The 17,802-nt window shown below is 41.9% G+C and overlaps 1 protein-coding gene across 2 annotated transcripts in view; it reads right to left on the reverse strand.

Annotated features, from left to right (window-relative positions):
* The window catches only part of JAKMIP3 (Janus kinase and microtubule interacting protein 3), a 146,111-nt gene that overhangs the window by 86,632 nt on the left and 41,677 nt on the right, over window positions 1-17,802 (reverse strand). For both annotated transcript variants that reach the window (XR_011318538.1, XM_069753899.1), the window contains exons 2-3: window positions 15,972-16,211; window positions 4,952-5,449 (exon numbers count right to left, since the gene is read on the reverse strand). Coding sequence is in view for 1 of the 2 variants with exons in the window: in XM_069753899.1 (XP_069610000.1) it covers window positions 4,952-5,449; window positions 15,972-16,106 (633 nt within the window). In the remaining variant the exon portion in view is untranslated. The remainder of the gene's footprint in view (window positions 1-4,951; window positions 5,450-15,971; window positions 16,212-17,802) is intronic.

The following is a 17,802-nucleotide window of genomic DNA, read 5'->3' on the forward strand; positions in this document are numbered from 1 at the left end:
GGGGGATTTCTAGGAAAAGCAATAAACATCGTAAATCCTACTGCCAACTCATAAACTACCTTCAATATTGCACAATTATCTGGTGCAACAGTAAGAAATGGTCTTCTCAGGATTCCACTCTATTCTTCTTTCTATTTGCCATCAAGGTCGATGACTCCCTTAAACATTGTTATGACATGTCCATCAGTCCTTCATGCCAGAATGGTGGCGATCTAGCAGCCAGGACCTTTACCAATTCTGAGATGTAGCTGGTCCATTTCGCATTTCCATTGGAATGGTGGCCGCACATTTACAGTCACCGTTTGCTAAAATAAAAGGGAGTCTGACAGGGCGAAAATAATCTGGTCTGAACTAAGCACATCCGCATAATAATAATTTTATTTCTATAGCGCCAACATATTCAGCAGCACTTTACGTTACACAGGGGACTTGTACAGACAATATCAGACATTACAGAGTAAAACAATCCAGCAGATACCAAGAGGATTGAGGGTCCTGCTGCTTGCAAGCTTACAATCTATGAGGAAATAGGGAAGACGTGAAAGGTGAATGGTGAAAAGTGTTTGCATTGTAAGAATCAGCAATCAATATAATAAATAGGATGTTCACGTAACGCTGTATGAACCGGTCACCAGTACAGTGCAGACACAGAGGGATATTAAGTGCATGGAGGCTGAGCGACCAGATGCTATGTAGGATCAGATTTGGAGGAAAAATTTATAAGGGCAAAACTGGAATAGTTACATAAGTGAGGTGAGGTGATAGGCCAGTGAAAAGAACTTCGCTAAAACTGTGGTTATTGGGAATTAATTGAATTGTCCTGAGTAGTGCATTCCAGGTCCATGTGGGACACCTTGCTCTGAGAAAAATTATACCTGAATTATCAAAATACTTGGTCTGCTTTTACTTGATTTACTACTTAGCTTCTGCTCTGTGCAAAATGTGCACACCTAGTTCCTCACTCTTTAATTATTGACAGCGCTGAAATCCCATGCACTGTCAGGCACTGTGTTCACACTTGTGCAGAGTAGGGAGATGTCTTACAGAAGTACTCCTATCAAATTGTTCATCCTCTTAATATATTGCTGTCATCATATTATATAGCACTGTTCACTTACAATTGCTAATTGCTCATTTTGCCTTTCTACCCGGCTAATTCTTCTCTTTTCCATTAGGTCTATGACATCACGTGATAAAAAACTGACTAGCTGAATCCTTCTAAGCTCTATGTAGAAACAGGAGGTCAATTTTCTCTGCACAAGTCATGACTCACTGCAAAAGTGAATGGTGGAGGAGGGGCGGAGTAGCTGGGTCAAGAGTTGAAGAGAGGGATAATAAATGCAGGGACAACAGACTTCCTGTTTTTAATTAGAGCAGAGAAAAGAGAATAATTAACTGGGTAGAAAGGCAAAATAAACAATTGTAAGTACACAGTGCTATATAATATGATGATTGCAATATATTACAAGGATAAAAAACTTTGATGGCAGCGTTTCATTAAACTGGCCGACAGCTTTCTCTCTTGACTCTCTTAACACACAGGAAATGTCAACTCAACCGAGAGCTCCTGATTTTTCTATGGGAGATCATCTATCAGCAACTTATCTCCGTGCCGAAAAAAAGCATTAATCGCTGAAATTTAAAAGGTCACAGCCATCTTTTCCTGATATCATCTATTGCAGAAGTGACAGCAGGCTCTCATTCACATTAGATGGTCAGTGAAGTGACCTTTGTGCAATGTGTATGGGGACCTAAACTCCGGGAGTAAACCTGATAAGCACATGCCACAATACGGAGCATTTCATGCCAGACAGCTCTGACCCATCTGAAGCCAGTGCTGTCAACCACTGAACGGGAGAAGATTGGAAGGCAGAATGACTAGAAGGTGCACCAGACCACCAAACAAGAAGTATATGAGGTGCACAAACCACCCAAAAAGAAGAATAGAAGGTACACCAGACATCCAAGAAGAAGAATCAATGGTGCACCAGGCCACCCAAGAAGAATAACAGAATGTGCACCAGACCACCCAAGAAGAAGAATCAAAGGTGCACCAGACCAACTAAGAAGAAAAATAGAAAGTGCACTAGTCCACCCAAGGAGAAGAATAGAAGGTGCACTAGTCCACCCAAGGAGAAGAATAGAAGGTGCACTAGCGCACCAAAGGAGAAGAATAGAAGGTGCACTAGTCCATCCAAGGAGAAGAATAGAAGGTGAACTAGTCCATCCAAGGAGAAGAATAGAAGGTGCACTAGTCCACCCAAGGAGAAGAATAGAAGGTGCACTAGTCCACCCAAGGAGAAGAATAGAAGGTGCACTAGTCCACCCAAGGAGAAGAATAGAATGTGCACTAGTCCACCCAAGGAGAAGAATAGAAGGTGCACTAGCGCACCAAAGGAGAAGAATAGAAGGTGCACTAGTGCACCCAAGGAGAAGAACAGAAGGTGCACTAGTCCATCCAAGGAGAAGAATAGAAGGTGAACTAGTCCATCCAAGGAGAAGAATAGAAGGTGCACTAGTCCACCCAAGGAGAAGAATATAAGGTGCACTAGTCCACCCAAGGAGAAGAATAGAAGGTGCACTAGTGCACCCAAGGAGAAGAATAGAAGGTGCACTTGTCCACCCAAGGAGAAGAATAGAATGTGCACTAGTCCATCCAAGGAGAAGAATAGAAGGTGAACTAGTCCACCCAAGGAGAAGAATAGAAGGTGCACTAGTCTAAACAAGGAGAAGAATAGAAGGTGCACTAGTCCACCCAAGGAGAAAAATAGAAGGTGCACTAGCGCACCAAAGGAGAAGAATAGAAGGTGCACTAATGCACCCAAGGAGAAGAATAGAAGGTGCACTAGTCTACCCAAGGAGAAGAATAGAATGTGCATTAGTCCATCCAAGGAGAAGAATAGAATGTGCACTAGTCCACCCAAGGAGAAGAATAGAAGGTGCACTAGTCTAAACAAGGAGATGAATAGAAGGTGCACTAGTCCACCCAAGCAGAAAAATAGAAGGTGCACTAGTCAACCCAAGCAGAAAAATAGAAGGTGCACTAGTCCACCCAAGGAGAAGAATAGAATCTGCACTAGTCCATCCAAGGAGAAGAATAGAAGGTGAACTAGTCCACCCAAGGAGAAGAATAGAAGGTGCACTAGCGCACCAAAGGAGAAGAATAGAAGGTGCACTAATGCACCCAAGGAGAAGAATAGAAGGTGCACTAGTCCACCCAAGGAGAAGAATAGAATGTGCACTAGTCCATCCAAGGAGAAGAATAGAAGGTGAACTAGTCCACCCAAGGAGAAGAATATAAGGTGCACTAGTCTAAACAAGAAGAATAGAAGGTGCACTAGTCCATCCAAGGAGTAGAATAGAGGTGCACTAGTCCACCCAAGCAGAAAAATAGAAGGTGCACTAGTCAACCCAAGCAGAAAAATAGAAGGTGCACTAGTGCACCCAAGGAGAAGAATAGAAGGTGCACTAGTCCACCCAAGGAGAAGAATAGAATGTGCACTAGTCCACCCAAGGAGAAGAATAGAAGGTGCACTAGTCTAAACAAGGAGATGAATAGAAGGTGCACTAGTCCATCCAAGGAGTAGAATAGAAGGTGCACTAGTCCACCCAAGCAGAAAAATAGAAGGTGCACTAGTCAACCCAAGCAGAAAAATAGAAGGTGCACTAGTGCACCCAAGGAGAAGAATAGAAGGTGCACCAGACCACCAAAAGTGCTCTGGGCAGCTAATTACCAGAAAAGATCATTTTGACGTACATTGACAATACAGGTGTGATCTCATTTTCAGTAAATTATGTTCTTTTTCTTTTGATCCACTGACATGCCACGTAAGGAGATAAATCAGTCTCACCCTTCGTCCTTGATTATTCTTTTTTTGCAATTTCTTATTTTCTGACATCTGAAAAACAATATTAATATAAAACTGTAGACCTTTCACCAATCTCCTGTACAGTGATGTGTAAACACAAGGACAGTTACGGGTACTTAACTGGGTCAGGGTCGCATTCTTATCCACGCCATCCATTCCGCTTCTGGGTTTGTATACAAAAAAGGGGGTTTTATCGAATAGTACAAAGCAGTATAAAGGATGGGGGGGATTCCAACAGCTGCCAATATCATGGATTCTACAGATGAGCTTATGGACGGGCCATGGATGAGAATGGATGAATGGAAATGGACTTAACTGATGTTTTCAGCTGAAGAGTTGGCATCATACTACTGTGAGTGATAGGTGAAAAACTCAAATATTCTGCACTTGAACATAGAGGTGACATATGAAGAACACATCTCATATAAACAGCCCCATTAATGCCAATAGTCCCTTTATGGGACCCTGCCCCTTCTGTTGTGCACTAATAATTTCCTATACAAAATTTGACCTTACACAAGGTTAAACATTTTTTTAACCAATTTCGCTTACCTCTTCAAACATCCAGGCCATGATCTGCAAAGTTCTGCAAGTTTCCTGCACACCAGTCCCAGCAAGATATGTTTTATGTTTCCTTCTATACATAGGTCATTATCATGTTTTATGTTTTCTCTAGTATATATTACAGTTTTAGGTATCCATTTAATGAATGATTAATGAGTTGACTTGTAAGGCACTTACACAAGAAATTGTGTGTCTGTAGCTAGCGACTGAAAATTATTGCTTGCAATTCTATGACTAGCCACACGGTGTGCTGTTTAGGATCTACGCACACACTCAGGAGGATGTGAAACTTTCTATGGTGCCGCCAAGTGGCAGGGATGCTTATTGCAGTGGATTATATTTTCATTGCAAATTGATCCATATTTTTGCATAATGTATGTATTTATATTTTTTCTCTGTACTAAAACAACACATTTAAAATTAATCATTTATATCTTAAAATTGAATAAAAAATTAATCAAATGTAAAAAAAAAAAAAATAGTAATTGTGATTTTAAATATTATATTTCGGCACATACCAATCTCCTGATTTCCCTCTCGCATTCCTTTTTTATTTTGAAGATCTCCTCTTGATGCAAGTGATACACACTCCTAATTTCCGCAGCCTTCATTTTGTCAGCGTGAATAACCACAGTCAATGCCTCTTCCACTTGTCTTTTGGCTCCTTTCAGCTCGAAAATCTCCTGTTGCATTTTGCTTTTCTCAAACTCGAAACTTTTTTTGGCTTCTTCCTTTGCCTCGTTGTAAAGAACGGTCTTTACTTTGTCCGGTGCGGCGTCTCTCAGAGCGTTCACCACGCCCTGCAGCCTCTGATTCTCGCTATCTTTAATTTTAATTATCCGGATCAGTTCGGACTCGTGCTGCCTCAGTAGGGCTTCCCGGACCGCTTGGAGCTCCTTCATTTTCTCCTCATGCAATTTGGCCTTTAGTTCAGTCACAAGAACAATATTTTTATGCTGTTCGTGTTCACGAATTTGGCGGATTTCTTGATTTTTTTCTCTTTCAAGCTTGTTTACCTGGAGATGAAATAACCAAGACAAAAATAGATGTTTGGCAAATCATCAAATATATCAGCTATAGAAAAGACACAGTTATAATCGTACTACTAGACAGACAGTAGTTTATAAGGCATTTCCAAGACAAAGCAATTACTTTTGCATAGTTATGTCTGTTGGAAAAAAAAAGACTCAGGTCCTCAAAGGGAACCTGTCACCCCGAAAATCGCGGGTGAGGTAATCCCACCGGCATCAGGGGCTTATCTGCAGCATTCTGTAATGCTGTAGATAAGCCCCCGATGTTACCTGAAAAAGGAGAAAAAGACGTTAGATTATATTCACCCAGGGGCGGTCCCGCTGCTGGTCAGGTCGGATGGGTGTCTCCGGTCCGCTCCGGCGCCTCCTATCTTCTTTCCATGATGTCCTCTTCTGACCTTCAGCTACGGCTCCGGCGCAGGCGTACTTTGCTCTGCCCTCTTGAGGGCAGAGGATAGTACTGCAGTGCGCAGGCGCCGGAAAGGTCAGAGGCCCGGCGCCTGCGCACTGCAGTACTTTGTCTGCCCTCAACAGGGCAGAGCAAAGTACGCCTGCGCCACAGCCGTGGCTGAAGACCAGAAGAGGACGTCATGGAAAGAAGATAGGAGGCGCCGGAGCGGACCGGAGACGCCCATCCGACCTGACCAGCAGCGGGACCGCCCCTGGGAGAGTATAATCTAACGTCTTTTTCTCCTTTTTCAGGTAACATCGGGGGCTTATCTACAGCATTACAGAATGCTGCAGATAAGCCCCTGATGCCGGTGGGATTACCTCACCTGCGATTTTCGGGGTGACAGGTTCCCTTTAAAGATCAACTTTTCAACCTCATTCAGTGATAGACTATTTTATAACCCTTCATACAATTTTTTCATGATTTAAAGGGGTATTGCTGTTAGACAACGTTTGGATCGGTGGGACTCTGAACGCTGGGACTCCTTCGGAACACCAGAACTGGGCACTTTTAGAATGGAGTGGCAGGGCACATGCTCGACCTCCTATACATTCATTCTCTATGGGACTGCCACAGCATTCTACTTGGCTTTCTCCAGAAGCACCATGGAGAAAGAAAGGTGGTGAATGCTCACTGTCTCTCCACTCTAATTCCATTTTAACTGAGATAAAACTACCCTATGTTCCAGCAGTCAGACCCCAGCCAATCAAGAAGTCATCACCTATCCTATAGATAGGTGATACATTCTACCTTTCGTAATTATTAGTATTATTAGCGGAATACCCCTATAATTATCCAGCCATTTTAAAAATAGTAACATAGAATCTGCCATTGCTACCTCTTAAGGTAGGACATTCATAGTTTGACTCTTCTAACTCTAAACCATTCTTTCCTATTTAGAAGCTGGATTCGCCTTTCCTCCACATGTAATGAATGTCCCCTGGTCTTTTTTTAAGGTCCTTAGATGGAATAAATCATGTGTGAGTCCTTTGTATTGACCTAACTTGTTTATACATGGAAACTTTTCTAACCTCTCAATATAAAAGACAGCTCCCATTATGATAGTTGCCCATCGTTGTACCCCTTCTATATCTGTTATATATTTTTTACAAAATGGAGCCTAAAACTGGACCCCATATTCAAGATGGGCCTGACAAGTGATTCCATATCCAAGATGTGGCCTGACAAGTGATTTATAGAGAGGTAATAACATTACCTTTAAGATTAAAGTTTTGTCATGATTCCTCCGCTCAGTAAGTGATTGCTTTTTGTCCGATGGAAACTGGGGCATTGTGAATTTTCAGTGTTTGATTGACAGCTTGACTGTCCAATCTTGTGCTGGGCGTGCGAAGCTGGTGGTTTGATTGACAGCTCTGTTGTCCAATCTGCGACTGGGAGGTGCGGGACTTTCTCCAGGTGTTCTGTGTTCTGGAGATTGCCCAAGCTATTTAACTAAGCTGTTTGCCCCTGATCCCTGCCAGACATAGTTTGTGATTCCTGGTCAGTGTTTGAATGATTCTGTTGTTCAGAGTTATGATCTTCTGCTGCCTGACCCTTGTACCGTGTTCTGACTTTCCCTTTGTCTTGTCCTCTTTGCTTTGATCATCTATCTCCTGGTATTTTGACCCTGGACCATGACCTGATTTACGCCCTTGATTATCCACGTGCTCTCTTGCTATTGATCCTTGACTTCTCTGCCTCACGGCCTGTTTGTGAGTAGTGACTAGAGCCACATTATCTTACCTTAACATCATGAGTTTGTATCTCTCTTTTTATACAACTTAATATCTGCTTTAAGAGCAGCTGCCTGACATTGAGAACTGCTGCATAGCTTATTTGTAACAAGATAAGTCCTTCTTCTGGAATCTGGAATCCCAAGTTTAATTTAATTCCTAGAATATGCAGTAATATGCTGCGGTCTAAATGAATTCAGCATATTTATCAATCAGAAATTTCATCTGCTATGTTTTTACCCATGCAGACATCTGATCTAGGTATTTCTGTAGTTTTACCTCTCCTACGAAGTGTCCTACAAAAGAGTTATCTAATATGTAATGTCGAAGCAACTAGGAAACGACATCAACCCCATATCGCTAATACATTTCTATAGTTGGAACAGAACCAAAAGGAGCGATCTGGAAAAGGGAGTAGAATAGCCGGCGAGAATTGTCGTGTCATTGTGCACATAGCACAGTGCACAAAGCTCGGAGAATAGCTCAGCCCCTGAAAAGATCGTCACCTCTGCCAAAGTGACGCTTCATTTCCGTATCCCAGCATGCACTTGGATTCTCAAATTCAGCGTCATAAAAAAGGACGTACGGGAAAAAAAGCAGTTCAATAGTGTAGTTAGGAAAGGATAAGGAATTTTTAATTCAAGTATATTAGAAAATAGTTTAGATTATGGCACTAAATATATAGTGGATTTAGGATGAAAATTAATTTGAATTTAGAACCACTCCTTTAATTGCATGTTTTTTTTTTTTCAAGATACTGCCTGATTTAAAATTATGGTCTTTCTTAGACTTTTTTTAAAATAGCAATAGAGATAAATGCTGATGAAAAAAATTAAAAAAATGACACTAAAAACTGTTGTAAAAAAGAATGCAATGAAATTACATTGCATTTTAAAAGCAAGTGCCTGGGCCCTAGGAGGGATGTTGCGCATGCAAAAATAAGGTTGAAACCTATAGATGTGTTGATACTGCAATATCCTAATGAGAGCTGGAGACAGAAGGCCTCACTATTTGCACCGAGTCTGCATAAAAAATGCCAGGACTAAGTACATTTCACAGGTTACGATTATGTAATGCTTGTGAATCCTTGTTTAAGAGACAGATGAGTTTACCTTATACAGGGTCAGTCCATATTGAACTACCGCTCCCATTGTTACAGTGCAGTGGAAAGTATTGACCCCCTTCCAGACGAGACCTATTATTACATATTCATCACACTGATGATTTCTGATAGAGTTGGTACTAATCAATTGGCAGGACCCAGATATGTACTGATAAGTATCAATCTTTATTCATTGTGCCCTAATCTGCCCCTTATCTTTATTATCATTTTCTAGGTGTAACCCTGAATTGCCTGGAACCACAGTCCTTACGGTGGAGTCAATATGTAAAAGTTTGGGCACCCTTAGTCAAAATTATTGTTATTGTGAACAGTTAAGCAAGTTGATGGTGGTTTTCTAATGTTAGCTATGCGCTTTCGGACCCCTGAGTCTTTAATCCATTTTCTGCAATAAGATTTCAGCCTAATTAACTCAAAAGAAGCCATGGTGCAATGCCAGAAATAGTACATGGACGAAAGTGGCTTCTGTTTGCAAGGATTTAGTGGACATTTCTATTAGTTCTATTAGGGGAAGGAATTTTGTGCAGGGGGCGCTTGTGCAGATTTTATCGAAGTGCCATATTTTTGAAAGTGTCAAGGAAGTTAAACATGGCAGTTAGAAAGGGCAGGAGACAGGTAAGACAGTCAAAAAATCTTGTCCCTAGTTCATTTGTACTGCAAAATGTATTCACCCTATGTATTTGTATCATTTATGTTCTAGCTGCTGTAGTCACTCATATCTACCGCCCTTTCCTACACCCTGTGCACTCCATCCACATCAGTCCCTCTATCCTACCCTCTCCTACAGTTCTCACGCTCTTTCTACAATCTTAAACTGCAGAAATCCATTCACTCCCACCATACAAAACAAGAGACGCTCTCACAAATCTCTTAACCATCTAATCACTCTCTCTATTCTCCTTCTCCTTGTCGCAGGATATCTCTCTCCTAACCCCGGCTCATCTTGTAATAGTAAGTTTAACTCCATCCCTGCTACATTCAGATACCATGCACAACTCATTAATAGTCTTTGCATACCTTCTCTGGAACTCACCCTCAGCATGTAACAAATTCTCCTACATAAATTACTTTTTTCTTTCAAACTCCTTTAACCTTCTGACTCTTAGTGAAACTTGGATCCAGCAGTTGGACATGACCGCCACTGCTACAGCTCTCGTATGGTGGCATACATTTTTCACATGCCCCCAGACCAGAGAGCAGACAAAGTGGAAGTCTTTGTATGCTCCTTTCAGCATAATGTGCTTTTCAGGTTATCCCCCCAAAACCCTAATTTATTTTGCTTCTTTTGAGGTCCACACCATCATACTTTTTCAGCCTTTCTACCAGCTAGTGGCATTTGGGACCCTCTATCCGACCCCCCTTGTTCCCACTCATCTGTTGGTAAGGTAAGCATTGCACCTTCTGTTAGTCACTATTGCACTTTTAATGGAAGATGGACTGGTGTCACTGCATTTCCAGTCACTTGGCTGATGCATGCTGATCTCCAGATGCCCCCTTTTTTTGGATGCACTATTTCCCTCTGGTTTATGGTCTTTGGACCTTCATTTACTACTTTAGGGATTTATGTGTATATGTGGGCTGGGGATAGGTGTGGGTGGGGTATATAGCAATCTGCATTGTTTATGGTTCTTTATGTATTGTTGTGACATTTTACCTTTTCTATGTAACAATAAAATGAAATGACTATTTTTTTTAATCAGTTTGCTCCTTTGTCCTCCTATTTTTGCCAGCTAGTGGCATTGTGTATCGGACTCTGGGTTCCTTCCATCAGTTCCTTGAAAACTTTACCAACTGGCTTCTATTCTTTCAGTTCTGTGACATCCCCACTCTTATCATGGCGGACTTTAACATTCTTATTGATGATCCCATCTCCCCATCTGATACTCATCTTTTATCTCCAACCTCCTCTCTCGGCCTTTCATAGCTTACTACCTCTCCTCTCATGCGCTGTACCTGATCTTCTCCCACCTCTCCTCAGTGCTTGATTTTACTAACTCCCCTTTCCCACTCTATGACAACAACCTTCTTTCATTCTCTGTCAATAACTGTTTCCCTGTTCAGGACACCCTCACTTACCACTCTTATGGAAATTTACGTGCAATGAATACCCAAAAACTTATGAAGAATTTGCATTCACTGTTTGCCTCATTCTCCTCCCTCTGATGTTCCAACTCTGTTTCTGAAACATTATAATGAAACATTGCAAAGAGCCTGGGAAGAAGCTGCACCTCCTATACAAAGAATAACTTAGCACAGATGGTGACAACCCTGGCACATGCTATAAACACGATTTCTCCAGCGGTGCTCAAGGAGCGATGATCATGTATGGCGAAAATCCAATCTGGACCAAGATTTCATCCAGTACAAGTTTATGCTTAAAACATACAACTCTGCCCTTCACCACTCTAATCAAGCTTAGTTCAAGACCCTCATCATCGCACTACCCAACAATCCTAAAAGACTCTTTGACACTTTTCATTCCCTCCTGAGTCCAAGAATTTAGGCTCCAACAACTAACCTCAATGGTGACAATATGGCTATTATTTCAGAGAAAAAATTGACCATATCCGACTGGAAGTTTTCTTCCAATCCCTTAATATCATGCATTCTCCTCCCTCCCGCACTCCATCTAGCTCACTTTCTGTCTTTGCACTGGTCATCGAAGGAAAAATGAGCAGGCTCCTCCCATCTTCTCTATCTACTAACTGCACCAGTGACCCTATTCCCTCATATCTCCTTCAGTCCCTTTCCCCAGTTGCCACCACACACCTACTTAAAATTTTTAACCTCTCCCTCTCATCTGGTTTCTTTCCCTCTTCTTTTAAACATGCCATCATAAACTCATTACGTAAAAAACATTGCTCGACCAAAACTGCGCTGTCTCTAATTGTCCCTTCATGTCTAAACTTCTGGAACATTTGGTCCACTCCCATCCAATCCGCTATCTCTCAAATAAATATGTTCTTGACTCTTTACAATCTGGTTTCCACTCTTTACACTCTACTTAAATTGCACTTACTAAAGTCTTTATCGATCTACTAACAGATAAATCTAATTGTCACTTCTCCCTGCTGGTTCTCCTGGATCTTTCTGTAGCATTCGACACTGTGGATCACTGGCTCCTCCTCACTATGCCACTATGCTCTGCTCTATGGACCTCCAGGAAACTGTTATCTCTTGGTTCTTATGCTACCTCTCTGACCGCTCCTTCAGTATATCTTTTGCAGGCTCCTCTTCCCCTTACTGTCAGGGTTCCTCAGGGTTCAGTCATAGGCCTCTTCCTCTTCTCTAAACACCACCCCTATTGGACAAACTATTAGTAGATTCTGTTTTCAACACCATCAATATGCCGATGACACCCAATTATACACATGACCCCTGCATTACTACAAAATACCAGAGATTGCCTTTCTGCTGTCTGTTACATCATAAACATCATGTACTCCCTCTTTCTTAAACTGGATCTGTCAAAAACTAATCTCCATGTGTTTCCTCCCTCTATTAACCTTCCCGAACCCAATATTGACATTTCCGTGTGTGGTTCTACCTTTATTACCCAGCGGTACGCCCATTTTCTTGGGGTTATACTTTACTCAGATCTTTCCTTCACTCTTAGCATCCAATCACTAACTCGCTCATTTCACCTACACCTCAAAAATATCTCTAGAATTTGACCTTTTTTACCTTTAACTCTGGAAAAACTCTTACTGTTGCTTTTATTCTCTCTCGTCTGGACTACTGCAACTCTCTACTAATCGGTCTCCCTCTTACTAAACCCTTCCCTCTCCAATCAGTCCCAACTTTTCTAAAATTATTTATGAATTACAGACCATATCAAAGTTGAATGTGTCCTGGAAAAAATTGCAATCCAATTGCAAAAATGATTTCTAGCTCCAACTACATGCATTTAAGTAAAGGAAAAAAATTGTTCCTATCCTATGAAAGGTAGGTTCATCATGATATACAAGTCCTATCTTAGAGATGTCATTTTAGACTAGGGCAAAGTAGTAGAGTCATAAACAGAATATGCTGTGTAAAAAATAATCCATTCACTGGGGTAACTTTGGAGTTCCAATGTTCAGCCATGTTTCAGTAATAAATATGTTCTCATTGGATATAATGGAGGATATGCACAGGGGCAGTGTACTAGTTTAAGCTAAATGCTTGCCTAATATAGATCCGTTCCGTTGCTTTATAAGAGGGTCATTGGTACTAGGGATGACATTTTAATGGATGTTATCGCTTGGAAATGCAAAACCTCGATTTACTAAACTGATAATTAAATATGAACTGCAATATATCATATTGACATCTCTCCACTAGTATCTATTTATAAAATGGACACATTGAATCTGTAAGAATTTTTACAATATTTAATAAATTCCATGCGGATGATAGATCATTTTAGTTCCATTTCTAAGATACATGTGCAGGGTTAATTACAAAGCCTTAAAATATTCCAAAAGCTAAAGGAATTCTTTGGCTTCTACACCTGTCGTTAAGTATAATCTGTATACAGCAGGAAAGATGCTGAGATGAACTACAGAAAATGATGGCGGGTCTTTATCTGTCTATAGGAGGTGGGTCCCAGTATTTACTGTATCTCTACAGGAAGTGAGGGCTGGTATTTGTCTCTTTACAGGAAGTGAGGGCTGGTATTTGTCTCTTTACAGGAAGTGAGGGTTGGTCTTTGTCTCTCTACAGGGAGTGAGGGTTGGTATTTGTCTCTTTACAGGAAGTGAGGGTTGGTCTTTGTCTCTCTACAGGGAGTGAGGGTTGGTCTTTGTCTCTTTACAGGAAGTGAGGGCTGGTCTTTGTCTCCCTACAGGGAGTGAGGGTTGGTCTTTGTCTCTTTACAGGAAGTGAGGGCTGGTATTTGTCTCTTTACAGGAAGTGAGGGCTGGTATTTGTCTCTTTACAGGAAGTGAGGGCTGGTATTTGTCTCTTTACAGGAAGTGAGGGTTGGTCTTTGTCTCTTTACAGGAAGTGAGGGCTGGTCTTTGTCTCCCTACAGGGAGTGAGGGTTGGTCTTTGTCTCTTTACAGGAAGTGAGGGCTGGTCTTTGTCTCTTTACAGGAAGTAGGGGCTGGTCTTTGTCTCTTTACAGGAAGTGAGGGCTGGTCTTTGTCTCTTTACAGGACGTAAGGCTTGTCTTTGTCTCTCTACAGGGAGTGAGGGGTGGTCTTTGTCTATTTACAGGAAGTGAGGGCTGGTCTTTGTCTATTTACAGGAAGTAAGGGCTGGTCTTTGTCTATTTACAGGAAGTAGGGGCTGGTCTTTGTCTCTCTACAGGGAGTGAGGGTTGGTCTTTGTCTCTTTACAGGAAGTAAGGGCTGGTCTTTGTCTCTTTACAGGAAGTAGGGGCTGGTCTTTGTCTCTTTACAGGAAGTAAGGGCTGGTCTTTGTCTCTCTGCAGGAAGTGAGGGCTGGTCTTTGTCTCTCTCTACCAGAAGTGAGGGCTGGTCTTTGTCTCTTTACAGGAAGTGAGGGCTGGTCTTTGTCTCTCTGAAGGAAGTGAGGGCTGGTCTTTGTCTATTTACAGGAAGTGAGGGTTGGTCTTTGTCTCACTACAGGAATAGTTGGTGGGTCTTTGCCTCTTTAAAGGAAGCGAGGCATTGTCTTTATCTCTTTACAGGAAGTGAGGGTTGGTCTTTGTCTCTTTACAGGAAGTGAGGGCTGGTCTTTGTCTCTTTACAGGAAGTAGGGGCTGGTCTTTGTCTCTTTACAGGACGTAAGGGCTGGTCTTTGTCTCTCTACAGGGAGTGAGGGGTGGTCTTTGTCTATTTACAGGAAGTGAGGGCTGGTCTTTGTCTATTTACAGGAAGTAAGGGCTGGTCTTTGTCTATTTACAGGAAGTAGGGGCTGGTCTTTGTCTCTCTACAGGGAGTGAGGGTTGGTCTTTGTCTCTTTACAGGAAGTAAGGGCTGGTCTTTGTCTCTTTACAGGAAGTAGGGGCTGGTCTTTGTCTCTTTACAGGAAGTAAGGGCTGGTCTTTGTCTCTCTGCAGGAAGTGAGGGCTGGTCTTTGTCTCTCTCTACCAGAAGTGAGGGCTGGTCTTTGTCTCTTTACAGGAAGTGAGGGCTGGTCTTTGTCTATTTACAGGAAGTGAGGGTTGGTCTTTGTCTCACTACAGGAATAGATGGTGGGTCTTTGCCTCTTTAAAGGAAGCGAGGCATTGTCTTTATCTCTTTACAGGAAGTGAGGGCTGGTCTTTGTCTCTCTACAGGAAGTGAGGGCTGGTCTTTGTCTCTTTACAGGAAGTGAGGGCTGGTCTTTGTCTTTCTACAGGAAATGAGGGCTAGTATTTGCCTCTCTACAGGAAATGGGGGTAGATCTTTGTCTCTCTAGAGCAAGGGAGGGTAGTCTTTGTCTCTCTACAAGAGGTAGGAGTGGGTCTTTATCTCTGTACGGGAAGTGGGTCAAGTCTTTCTCCTTCTTCAGAAAGTGGAGTCAGGTCTCTTTCTCTCTATGGGAGGTGGATGTGGGCATTTTTCTCTCTACAGGAAGTGAGAATTGTCTTTGTCTCTCTGCATGAGTTGGGAGCGGGTTTTTGACTCTATAAAGGAAGTAAGGGCTGGTCTTTGTTTCACTACAGAAGCTGAGGGTCCTTTTTTTAATTTCTTCACAGAAAGAGCAGGCTGGTCTTTGTCTCTCCACAGGTAGTGAGGACTGGTATTTGCCTCTCCAAAGGAAGTGGGGGTGGGTTTTTGTCTCTTTACAGGAAATCGGGGAGTGTCTTTGTTTCTCTGCTCCTACTCTCCTGTCATATAGCATATAAGCTTAACCTTAAAGGTATGCTTTCAGTTCTTGGCCGATAAGTCATTAGAAAATGATAAGCACAATGCAGGCTGGGAAGAAAGGGACTGAAAGCTCCAGTTCCTATAGTGCTGACAGAATGCTATTGAAGTGTAACTCACTGAAAAAGAGCAGATAGCAAGTTACAGAAATTATGTTATTTAGGGCTGTTTTTAACATTATTGGCTGGTATGTACAGCAAAAGCAGATTTAACTTGTTGTGAAGAATGAGGGCAGCAAGGCCATACTTTTCAATAGATCTGGTGAGAAAGGATAGATAGACTTTAAGTCAGAGATGAAGTAATTATCATATTAGAAGCTTCACAAATGTGTATATATACATGAAGTGCTATACAGTTTCATCCAAACACATTGCACACATATCCAGCCACATACGAAGGTGCTCACCTTACTCTTTTCCTGCTGGAGTTCTATTTGAATATCAGTGAGTTTAGCCCTCAGGTCTTCATTGGCAGACTGTAAGGAAGCTAGCGTATCAGGTCTCTCTGCCTTAACTCTGCTGCTGGTGCCCTTCTTTGACATTGTGAGGTGGAGTGACTAGAAGGGTGCAGACCGGATCAGAGAGGGGTCCTCTCTGCTTCACAGAGTCAAGCGCCTATTATCCATTTTCTACATTTTTCTTGCTATCTGTAAAAAAAAATTTAAAAAGTCACAATAGTGCACCTTAGATCACTAGTATCAATTCAACCATCTCAGCTTTATTGATATTAACCCCTTCATGACCAGAAGTATTTTCATCTTTGCGTTTTCATTTTTTAGCTCCCCTCCTTCCCAGAGCCATAACTTTTTTCTAATTTTTGGTCAATATGACCATGTGAGGGCTTGTTTTTTGCAGGACAAGTTGTACTTTTGAAAAACACAATTAGTTTTAACATATCATGTACTGGAAAATGGGAGAAAAAAAATTCCAAATGCAGTGAAATTGCAAAAAAAAGTGCAATTCCAAAATTGTTTTTTTGTTTTGCTTTTTTACTATGTTCTCTAAATGCTAAAACTGGCCTGCCATTATGATTCTCCAAGTAATTACGAGTTCATAGACACCAAACATGTCTAGGTTCTTTTTTATCTACCGTAAGTTGTGAACAGAAATTTCAAAGCTTGTTAAAAAAAAAAAATTGCGCCGTTTTCCGATACCCATAGCGTCTCCATTTTTTTGTGATCTCGGATTGGGTGAGGGATTATTTTTTGCGTGCCGAGCTGACATTTTTAATGATACCATTTTTGTGCAGGTGCTATCTTTTGTTCGCCCGTTATTGCATTTTAATGCAATGTTGCGGTGACGAAAAAAAACATAATTCTGGTGTTTTGACTTTTTTTCTCGTTACGCCTTCTAGCGATCGGGTTAATTTTTTTATATTGATAGATTGGGCGATTCTGAACTCGGCGATACCAAATATGTGTATGTTTGATTTTTTATTGTTTTATTTTGAATGGGGCAAAAGGGGGGTGATTTGAACTTTTATTTTTCTAATTTTTTTATATTTTTAAAAACATTTTTTTTACTTTTGGCATGCTTCAATAGTCTCCATGGGAGACTAGAAACTGCCATAACCCGATCGCCTCTGCTACATACAGGCGATGATCAGATCGCCTATACGTAGCAGAATTGCTCACTTGCTGTGAGCACTGACCACCATGCAGTGCTCATAGAAATCCAGCAGTGACAACCATAGAGGTCTGTTGGAGACCTCTGGTTGTCATGCCAACTCATCGGCGACCCGCGGTTATGTGACACGGGCGCCGATGGGTGGGATTTCTGTCGCGCTTCCCGGAAGCGCATGTTAAATGTCGCTGTCAGAGTTTAACAGAAGCATTTAACAGGTTAACAGCTGCGGGAGGATCACGATTCCTCCCGCCGCTGTTAGCGGCTCATGTCAGCTGTTCTAAACAGCTGACATGTACCGGAAAAGATGTGGCCTCACCGCTGGAGCCCACATCAAAGGGAGGGTATCCGACATCAGCGTATTATTACACCCGATGTCAGAAAGGGGTTAAAAAAGGTTGGCCCTATGAGGACCAGCAGGTGATCAGAAGCTTAAAAAGAAGCAAGGGCAGCTATGCTGTTTTCAAGCAGTGGCCACTGTTGGGGAAATGTGGTATTACAAGGCACAAAGTAAGGGCAGTCCCACACGTCCAGATAATTCCGGTACCGGAAAAATCGGTACCGGAATTATCCGTGACCGTGTGCCCGTGCTTTTTGTGGCACATGAGTGTGGCA

The sequence above is a fragment of the Ranitomeya imitator genome, chromosome 2 (assembly GCF_032444005.1).
Source record: "Ranitomeya imitator isolate aRanImi1 chromosome 2, aRanImi1.pri, whole genome shotgun sequence".
In the NCBI taxonomy this organism is placed as follows: Eukaryota; Metazoa; Chordata; class Amphibia; order Anura; family Dendrobatidae; genus Ranitomeya; species Ranitomeya imitator.